This window comes from Otolemur garnettii, unplaced genomic scaffold (assembly GCF_000181295.1).
Source record: "Otolemur garnettii isolate 467f Iridium unplaced genomic scaffold, OtoGar3 scaffold00256, whole genome shotgun sequence".
In the NCBI taxonomy this organism is placed as follows: Eukaryota; Metazoa; Chordata; class Mammalia; order Primates; family Galagidae; genus Otolemur; species Otolemur garnettii.
This window is the reverse complement of record NW_003852651.1, coordinates 1,079,405-1,089,702: the sequence shown is the minus strand read 5'-3', so window position 1 is coordinate 1,089,702 and position 10,298 is coordinate 1,079,405. Positions and strand designations below refer to the sequence as shown.

The 10,298-nt window shown below is 50.3% G+C and overlaps 1 protein-coding gene across 1 annotated transcript in view; it reads left to right on the top strand.

Annotated features, from left to right (window-relative positions):
• Positions 1–1,356: 1,356 nt before the first annotated feature.
• FGD1 (FYVE, RhoGEF and PH domain containing 1) overlaps positions 1,357–10,298 on the top strand; it is a 48,206-nt gene continuing 39,264 nt past the window's right edge. The window contains exon 1 of the mRNA XM_003802725.2: positions 1,357–1,693. Coding sequence (XP_003802773.1) covers positions 1,387–1,693 — 307 coding nt within the window. The 5' untranslated portion in view covers positions 1,357–1,386. The remainder of the gene's footprint in view (positions 1,694–10,298) is intronic.

The following is a 10,298-nucleotide window of genomic DNA, read 5'->3' as shown; positions in this document are numbered from 1 at the left end:
AGGAAGGGAGGGAGGGAGGGAGGGAGGGGAAGGAAGGAAGGAAGAAAGGAAGGAAGGAAGGGAGGGAGGGAGGAAGGGTGGCTCGCTCTGTGCCTATAGCTCAGCGGCTAGGGTGTCAGCCATATACACCGGAGCTGGTATGTTCGAACCCAGCCCGGGCCAGCCAAACAGCAATGACAACTACAACCCAAAAATAGCCAGGCGTCGTGGCAGGCGCCTGTAGTCCCAGTTACTTGGGCGGCTGAGGCAAGAGAATCGCTTAAGCCCAAGAATTTGAGGTTGCTATGAGCTGTGACGCCATGGCACTCTACCGAGGGTGACATAGCGAGAGTCTCTCTGAGAGAGAGAGAGAGATTGGTGAGGGATGGAAGACCTGAGATGGGATGGAAGGGCAGATTTGGGGGATTGAGCCCGGAGACCAGACTGTGTGGGGCCAGGGAGAAAAGGGGAAGGCAGGCTGAGGTGGAATTTTTAAGGGGCAGGAGGGCCCTGAGGGCGGTCACAGCGAGAAGAGAGGCAGACCAACAGAGGGGGCTTGGTCAAGTGCTAATCCCGGGTGAGGGGGCGGGGCCCCGGCAAACTGGGTCCCAGAGGCGCTTAGGCTGCGGCTGTCTCAGCCACCGCTTCAGCCTCCCCATCCCCCTTCTTGGGGCTTCTTCCCGCCCGCCGCCTGCGAGACCCAAGCTGAGGCTGGCGAGGACTGTGGAGCCCAGCCCAGGCGGTTCCCCTGCCCCCGCGACTGAAGCTTAGTCTGGAAGGACTGGCTGAAGGCAAGCTCTGCAGCCCAGGCACGCGGCTTACACGCACGCCCCCAGCCACCTCCGTACTCTCTCTCCCCTCCCTTCCCTTACTCTCCCCTCTCCTCTTCTCCGCTCCCAGTCTCCGCTGCGGCGGGAGGAAGAACCTTTTCGGACCAGCCAGAAGAGCCCAGATCGATTCCCATTCGTGGAGAAAGAAGAGCCCCCGCACTCGAATCTAACCAAACACTCGCCCCGGGGCCACGGAAGTGGCTCGCCGTTCGCTAGAGAGCCCGCTCCGATCACAGCCCCCCCGGACCCTCGCCCAACTACAGCCGCATAGACAGCGCTCCTCAGTAGGCCCCCGGCCCCGCCGAGCCCACACCCGGTGCGGGGACGGGGTTGGGGCCGGCGATGCCTGGCAAGACAGCGGCGGTGGCTGCGGCTGCTGCTACTGCCACCATTGCCAGGGCTGCTGGCCCGAGTCTGGGCCGGGGTCTCCAGTCTCGGCAGTGGGGCTGAGCCTGCAGCCCCGCCCCCCGAGCCTGAGGTCGCTGCTCTACTGGGCGCCTGGCCTCCTCCGCCCGCGCCTCCGCCCCAGAAGCTGGAGCCAAGCGGGGAGCCCAGGCCCTGCACACAGGCCAGGACCATGCACGGCCACCGAGCCCCTGGGGGAGCTGGGCCCTCGGAGCCGGAATCCCCGGTCGCAACCCCCCCTGGCGCCTCTCTACCGGCCTGCGCCAACTCGGACCCTGGAGCCTCAGAGCCTGGACTGCCAGTGCGCAGGGGCTCAGGCTCGGCTCTTGGCGGCTCCCTGGAGCCCCAGTTTTCCGGACCCTCGGACGTCAGCCTGGGCGCTGCTCCAGGCCCCCGGATATTGCCCTGCGGCCCCAATCCACAGCACCACCGGGCCCTGCGCTTCTCCTACCACCTGGAAGGCTCGCAGACTCGGCCTGGTGAGTGATCAAGAGAGCATGGGAGCCCAGGCCATGGGCCTGGTACTGGGAGTGTGTCCTTGTTCGTGGGCTCTCTAAACCCCAGCTCGGGGCTGGCCCTCTGAGTACCTTCATCCCCCCACCCCTCGGTCCTCCATCCAATCCTTTCAACTTCTATCCTTGTCTCCTCTCTCTGTCCCGTATACCCCTCAACCAATCTCTCTGACACCCTTCTCTTCTGTCTGCTGAGGCTAATAGGAGAGAGAGCACTCCAAGAAAAAGGGGCAGGGTTGCAAAGCAGCAACTGGGATTTGGTTGGGGGAACTAGGGAATAGTTGAGGGAATAGGAGAAAAGGAGTCTTCTTCCATTTTCCAAGTGCCTACATTGTGCCAGGCCCTGGACTAGGTGCTTTATATGGGTTCTCATTTCAACTTCATTCAGGAACTCTCTGTGAAGTAAATATCATTAGTCCGATTTTGTAGGGGAGGAAGCTGAGGCTCAGAAAAGTTAATTAACTTCCCTACTGTCACACAGCCAGTATGGAGCCAGGATTCAAAACCAGATCTATTTGTGTCCAAAGCCTGTGGTCTTTCCACTTCCCCAAACTGAGGCTGGAGACCATGAGGTAATGCCAAGCTTTCTGCTTATGTGATTTTCTCCTGTACTATTCAGCAGCCTTGGAATATGAGTGGAAAAAAAGAAAGATAGATGGTGGATTGATCCAAGGTTGGGGTTTTGCCAGGTGTGTGTGGTAGGAGGACAAGGGAATGAGGGAGTAGAAAGTGCTGATGAGAGAAAGGCGGAAGAGGTGGACCTTAGGAGTCAGGCTGGTGGAGAGTGTTGGAGAGGCCGGTAGGGACGTAGGTAGGGAGACAGCAGAAAGGTCAGCAAGGCAGAAGCCAGTGTAGGAGAGATGTAGGGCCATAAGGTTGTTTTATTAATAGGAATCAGATAGTTTCCTGGATTTGGATAGGCAGGGAGCAGCTCTAGGTCAAGCTTGAGTCACACCACTACAGGTCTTTGCATTGTATAGACCTGAGCAGCCCAGTAGGACCTCCCCCATCTGGGGACATTCTCATGTGTGCCTGCACCCAAGAGCCATGTAAGAAGAGCAGTGTATATCTGCCCTACCTTCCACTGGGAATGAAGTTGTTGAGCCTCTGGAGGCTCTCAGGGCTCACATCCCAGGCTCCACAGGTCTTTGAGACTATGGGCCAGTAACAGGTAACAGTAGTGAAGCATAAAGCATGGGCAGGATGTGCTTCTTGCTACTGTAGTGACGTTGGTCTAGTCATGGAACCTCTGGGGGATTTCAGAGGTTCCACAGGAGCTGGAGATAGGCAGCAGACAACGGGCCCTTAACATCATGTCCTGCTTAGCTGGGCGTTATGGTGGGCGCCTGTAGTCCCAGTTACTCAGGAGGCTGAGGTAAGAGAATCACTTAAGCTCAAGAGTTTGAGGTTGCTGTGAGCTGTGACGCCAGAGCACTCTACCCAGGGTAACATAGTGAGACTCTGTCTCAAAAAAAAAAAAAAAATCCAAAAAAACATCGTGCCCTGCTTGTTGCTTCTGGTTGTTTTCCAAACTCACTTTGACAGACACTGTGTGAAGCAGGCTGCTCTCTCCTTTACTGCAGCACCTTCCTTCAGATCCCAAAACATATATCAACCACTCCCACCTCAGGGCCTTTGCATTTGCTTTTCACTCTCCCTAATTTTCACTTTTCCCCCAGCCTCCACTTGGCTTGCTCCTCATCTTTCAGCTCTCAGATCAAATGTCACCTCCTCCAAGAGACCTTCTCTGACCATTTTTTAAAAATTTATTATTTATTTTTTTATTTTTGTGAGACAGAGTCTCACTGTGTCGCCCTGGGTAGAATGTTGTGGCATCACAGCTCACAGCAATCTCAAACTCTTGGGCTTAAGCGATTCTCTTGCCTCTGCCTCCCAAGTAGCTGAGACTACAGGCGCCCACCACAACACCCAGCTATTTTTTGGTTGTAGTTTTCATTGCTGTTTGGCAGGCCCAGGCTGGATTTGAACCCTCCAACTCTGGTGTATGTGGCTGGCACCCTAGCTGCTGAGCTATAGGCGCTGAGCCTATTTTTTATTTTTTTTTTTAGAGATAGAGTCTCACGTTGTCCCCCTCAGTAGAGTGCTGTGGCATCATAGCTAACAGCAAACTCAAACTCCTGGGCTTAAGCAATTCTCTTGCCTCAGCCTCCCAAGTAGCTGAGACTACAGGCACCTGCCACTACAGGGCCCTTTGCATTTCCTTTTCACTCTCCCTAATTTTCACTTTTCCCCCAGCCTCCACTTGGCTTGCTCCTCATTTTTGGAGGAGGTTGTAGTTGCAGTTGTTTAGCTGGCCCCAAGCCGGGTTTAAACCTGCCACCCTCGGTGTATGTGGATGGCACTGTAACCACCATGCTACGGTCCCTGAGCCTCTCTGAGCACTTTAAATAGGGTCATTTGTGACTCTGCATCACAGCTGCCAGTGTGCTTCCATCATTGCACCTACTATACTATATATTACTACTATACTATACTACTACTACTATACTATATATACTATACTACTACTACTATAGTCTGAATTTCTTATTGTATGTACCTACTTGTTTATTGCCTATCTTACTTCACTAGAACGTGAGCTTCATGAGGACAAGGAAATTACAACCGTTTTGCTAACTGTTGTATTTCCAGCGACTAGTGCAGTGCCCAGCACACAGTAGATGCTTAATAAATCCAGTTGAATAAATGCCTGAACATATACTAAAGGAGCACGTAGTCGGCCCTCAGTAATTATTGCCTAAGACAAGGACACTGAATTCTTGCCTTCCAGCTACTTTTGGTCTGGGAGTCAGTAGCTGGGCACTCTGGCCTCTCTCATCAACATATGGTGGGGATTCTGAGTATGCTTTCCCAATCTGTCAAGCCTTTCAATTGCAAATCATAATACTCTTTTTAAACCACTCTCTATCTTCCCCCCCAAAAGAAACAAGTTCCCAGGATCTTTTTCCTCAGTGAAGTCCCTGCCTCTATAATGTTATGGTGAGTGCCTTTTTTTTTTTTAAACAGAGACAGAGTCTCACTTCATCACCCTCAGTAGAGTGTTGTGCCATAGCTCTTGGGCTTAGGTGACTATTCTGCCTCAGCCTCCCCACTACAGGCGCCCGTCACAACGCCCGGCTATTTTTTTGTTGTTGTTATTGCAGTTTGGCCAGGGCCGGGTTTGAACCCGCCACCCTCGGTATATGGGGCCGGCACCTTACTCACTGGACCACAGGCACCGCCTGAGTGCCTCTCTTTTTTTTTTTTAAATTCAAGATGAGCTAGGGCAGTGCCTGTGGCTCAGTAAGTAGGGCGCCAGCCCCATATACCAAGGGTGGCGGGTTTGAACCCAGCCTGGCCAAACTGCAACAACAACAAAAAAATAAAATTCAAGATGGGGATTGGGGATAAGAAGGATCCCAGGGAGGACCTGGCCTCCCATCCTACCTTTCCTAATTAACTCATTATATGACCTTAGGTGATTGACTTCCCTTCTCTATATCTCAGTTTCCAGAGAAGGGAAAGTGTATTCCATGAGGAGCCCATGAGATAATGTTCATAAAGCCTGCAGCATGGTCTAAAACCCTCAGCAAGCATGGATTTTAAAAAATGAAATTAGGTGGCGCCCGTAGCTCAGTGGGTAGGGGCACTGACCACAAGGCTCAAGGGTTCGAGCCCAGCCTGGGCCTGCTAAACAATAATGACAACTGCAACCAAAAAATAGCTGGGCATTGTGGCAGGCTCCCATAGTGCCAGCTACTCAGGAGGCTGAGGCAAGAGAATTGATTGCTTAAGCCCAAGACTTGGAGGTTGCTGTGAGCTGTGGCCACAGTACTCTACCGAGGGTAACGTAGTGAGACTCTGTCTCAAAAAATAAATAAATAAAGGGCGGCGCCTGTGGCTCAAAGGAGTAGGGTGCTAGGCCCATATGCTGGAGGTGGCGGGTTCAAATGCAGCCCTGGCCAAAAACTGCAAAAATAAATAAATAAATTAATTAATTAATTAAATTAATTAATTTTTGAGACAGTCTCACTATGTCACGCTGGGTTGAGTACCATGTTGTCACAGCTCACAGCAACCTCCAACTCTTGGGGTTAAGCGGTTCTCTTGCCTCGGCCTCCCAAGTAGCTGGGACTACAGGCATCTTCCCCAGTGCCCAGCGATTTTTTGTTGCAGTTGTCATTGTTGGTTAGCTGGCCTGGGCTGGGTTCGAACCTGCCAACTTTAGTGAATGTGGCTTGCGCCGTACCCCCTGTGCTACAGGCACCTTAAAAATGAAATTAAATTTAAAAAATAAAAAGAGAGAAAAACCTTCTGTAGAGGAGGAGATAAGGCCCTGATAATGTGGGTGCTGGGCCATGTGATTCATAGCAGCATGGGTTGTGAGAGGCACACCTACCTCCCTCCTGCCCAGGCAATAGGCACAAGTGACTGACTTCTCTCTCCACTGAGACTTGCCTGTAACTGTCCCTAAGAGAAAAGGGTTGGTTGTTGCAGGGTATGTGTGTAAGAGAGAGCAAGAGAGTTTCCTGAGCTTTAATTAAAGGGTTGAAATATTTTAGTCCACATGTTAAGATCTTAGTCTACCTGTTAAGATTTTGTGTGACAGCTGACTTCCTCCCTCAGACTGCTGAGGCCTTTATTGAAAGGCCTTCCTTAGGGCCCAGTGGCCTATCTTTGGTGGAGGAGGGGGGCTTTTAAAATAACAATTATACCTTATGCATGTGAATACCTTTGAATTGCTTGTAAGTGCTTTTTCTTTTAGTTCTCCTGTCCGGATTTCCTGGTGTGGGGAGGGATAATTACTATGCCCATTTTCCAGGTTGATTAAACCTAAGACCTCATTGGGTTACTAGAATAATCCAGTGAGATGCCAGAGAAGGCTTTGAGAGAGTCAGAAAAGGGTTCTGAAGTTTAGGTTTACTTAATAGCGGTGGTTCTCAACTTTCCTAATGCCGCGACCCTTTAATACAATTTGTCATGTTGTGGTGACTTACAACCATAAAATTATTTTTGTTGCTACTTCATAACTGTAATTTTGCTACTATTATGAATCGTAATGTAAATATCTGATATGCAGGAGACCCCCTAAAGGGGTTGCAACCCACAGGTTGAGAACCACTGACTTATAGGGATTTGGGGAGAAGCCTATCCTGTTCCTCATGGTTGAGGCCTAGAATGTCGTTCCAGATGCTAGGAGGTGGGTCTTGGTTAAGGTGACCAGATGTCCGCTTTTGGGGGGACAGTCCTGATTTTTAACAATTTGTCCCGCGTCTCGCGGCATTTTAAAGTCCCAATTTTTGGAAAGAATGCACAAGCTAGAGAAGGGCGGGAGAATGGGAAGGGAATATATGGTTTTCAGCTGCTGAAAAGGTTAATATAACTCCATTTGGGAATGAAGAGGTTAATGTAACTTCATCTGGAAATGAAAAGGCTAATGTAAACTCCCTACTACCCTCCTGGGCAAGGTTGCCCAGGTGGAATTGGTATCATACCGGCTCCCTCCCTGGCTTCTAGGCAAGGACAATTAGCTCAGAAGGAGCCAAACTGTCTGGAACAAACAAGTATCCCCCCCCAGAGGGTCCCTAACCATAAACAGCTCAGCCAATAGCCGCGCCCCCTCCCCCATGGTGTCCTGCTTTACCAGTGTTAAAATCTGGTCACCTTCGTCTTGGTACCTGATCAGAACTCAGTCAAAGGAGTTACACCAATGTTACAGCCATTTTGTGGGCAGTGGAGAAACTGAACCAGTTGAGGTGGGCAGAAGGAGAGGATAGCTCTGTTAGATTTTGAGACTGGGGCATCTTCAGGAACTAGTAGAGTTAAAATTGGAGTTGGAAAAGTCCCTAGACACTGTATGGTTCTGGGTTTTTCAGACAGTGAGCATCAGAATGCCTTGTTGACCTTTAAAAAATGTGACTCTCAGGGTTTACCTCAGAGCTCCAGAATCTTGGGGTTCGAATCCAGGAATCTATTCAAAAGCTCCTAAGGTGATTCTGATGCACAACCTAGAGTGGGAACCCCTGGTCAAGCCCATTTACCAGTTGAGGCAGTAGAGGTTCAGAGAGGCAATGATTTAGACATGGGTAGTGCTACAGTGTATCAGGATCATTAGGGTCAGGAGAATACGTGGGCCTCCCCCTCTAAGATCTTTTTGCAGGGGCACTATGTGGGCTTCCCTCAAATCCCAACCCCAAAGGGAGACATGGGATCTAAAAGAAAGGGAGTGTGAGTCAACCTCTTGCCCACATACACCACTGGCTCCTAGCTCTCATGAATGGTTGCCATTTGGCAGTTTAGGTTGGAAGGCAGTTGCAGTTCTGGGACTATAGGCAGAGGAAATCCTGGCATCATCAGTGCCCAGTACAGGGCCCGTCCCTAGGGGAGGACTCTAGATGGGTGTCAAGAAAGGGTTATAGAGCTAGAAAGGGACATGGAGGGCATTTTAGGTAAGGTTCAGTGGGAACAAAGTCACCAGACATGGGACACTGGGACTGGGAAATGGGGCTGGTATTGAGAGGAGTAGAGCAGTAGGTTGGCAAAGGGACTTTCTCCCAGAAGGGAAAGAGAAACACTGAAGAAACCCCTTTGTTAACGGGGTACTGATACTCTCAGATGTGGGTATTTGGAAGCTCCCTGTAACTGTATGTGGAGTATGGATGGAAGTGCAAGGGTAGAAGCAGAGAGACAGGCAGAGAGTCCAAGATGGCTCCATATTGTCTTCTAAAACCAATTACAGTGACCTGGTGGATGCTGGTAGAGCCATCTACATAAAAGAGAAGGAGCAGGTTTGGGGAATATAGTCAAGTGTATGTGCGACAAATTGTCTTTGAGAGGCCTGGGGGAACATCCAGGTGACAATGGCCAACAGGCATTTGAATGTGGACAGAAGGGAGGTCTGGGCCCAGAGATGTTTGGGAGTTTTCACCACCAACATGGTATAACCATGGACCACCCAGTGCCTCATGGGAAGAGTATGTATGTAGGGGTCCAGTCCCATACTTGAAGACAGACATTGAAGGTAGCAGAGTCAGACAGCAGAAGGTCTCAGATGGATCATTCATTCCCAGCACACACTTTGCCTTAGAAATGCATTTTGGGTGGCTAAGGTGCCAGCCCAATACACCTGAGCTGGCAGGTTTGAATCTAGCCCGAGCCCGCCAAACAACAATGATGGCTGCAACCAAAAAATAGCCGGGCATTGTGGCGGGTGCTTGTGGTCCCAGCTACTTGGGAGGAGGAGGCAGGAGACTCACTTGAGCCCAGGAGTTGGAGGTTGCTGTGAGCTGTAAAAATGGCTCAGCATCTGTAGCTCAAGCAGATAGGGCATTAGCCACATACACCAGAGCTGGTGGGTTCGAATCCGGCCCAGGCCTGCCAAACAACAATAACTACAACCAAAAAAATAGCTGGGCATTGTGGTGGGCGCCTGTAGTCCCAGCTACTTGGGAGGCTGAGAGAAGAGAATCGCTTAAGCCAGGAGCTGAAGTTTGCTGTGAGCTGTGATGTCACGTACTCTACCCAGGGTGACAGCTTGAGGCTATGTCTCAAAAAAAAAAAAAATGTGTTTTGGGAGCTGAGCATAGTGGCTCACACCTCAAGCCTACATAATCCCAACACTGGGAGGCTGCAGTGGGAGAATTACTTGAGGCCAGCAGTTCAAGATCAGCCTGAGCAACATAGCTAGATCTCATCTCTACAAAAAAATGGGAAAAAATAGGCAGGTGTGGTGGCAGGCACCTATAGGCCCAGTTACTCAGAAGGCTGAGGCAAGAGGATTGGTTTGAGCCCAGAAGTTTGAGGGTATGATGATGGCACTGTACTTTAGCTCACAACAGAGCAAGGCAACCCTATCTCAAAAAAAATGTGCCTTTTGTGGTGAAGAAAGCAGTTTTTTAAAGCATATTTGCATGGGGTAGTGCCTGTGGCTCAGTGGGTAGGGCACCAACCCCATATACCGAGGGTGGCAGGTTCAAACCGGCCCAGCCAAACTGCAACAAAAAATAGCCCAGTGTTGTGGCAGGTGTCTGTAGTCCCAGCTACTCGAGAGACTGAGGTAAGAGACTCGCCTAAGCCCAACCAAGAGCTGGAGGTTGCTGTGAGCTGTGATGCTACAGCACTCTACTGAGGGTGACAAAGTGAGACTGTCTTAAAAAAAAAAAGCATATTTGCATGAAGCTGAGACCCATTTTATATATACCCAGAGTAACTCCCTATTGCAAAGAACTGGGGGAGTACTCCTGAAAAGCAAATCAAACATCAGTAAATTTGTGTGGCTCCCTGAATATTACCCCTAATGAGGAAAGCCTGAGGGGCCATAAGGGTGCTTACTCATGGAAAGATGAGGGGGCTCTGGGCAGGAGGCAGTGGAGGGCTGTGTTGGGAATTTTTGGAGTATAATAGTTTGAGATTCCAGGGGAGTGTTTGGGAAAAGACCCAGATTTGGTTCCTACTCAGCGGGGACCTCCCAAACAAACACAACAAAATGTAAAGACTCTGGGTATCTGGGCAAAGGATTTCCCTGACAGGACTAACAGAATTGAAGTTTTTTTTTTTTTTTTTTTTTTTTTGA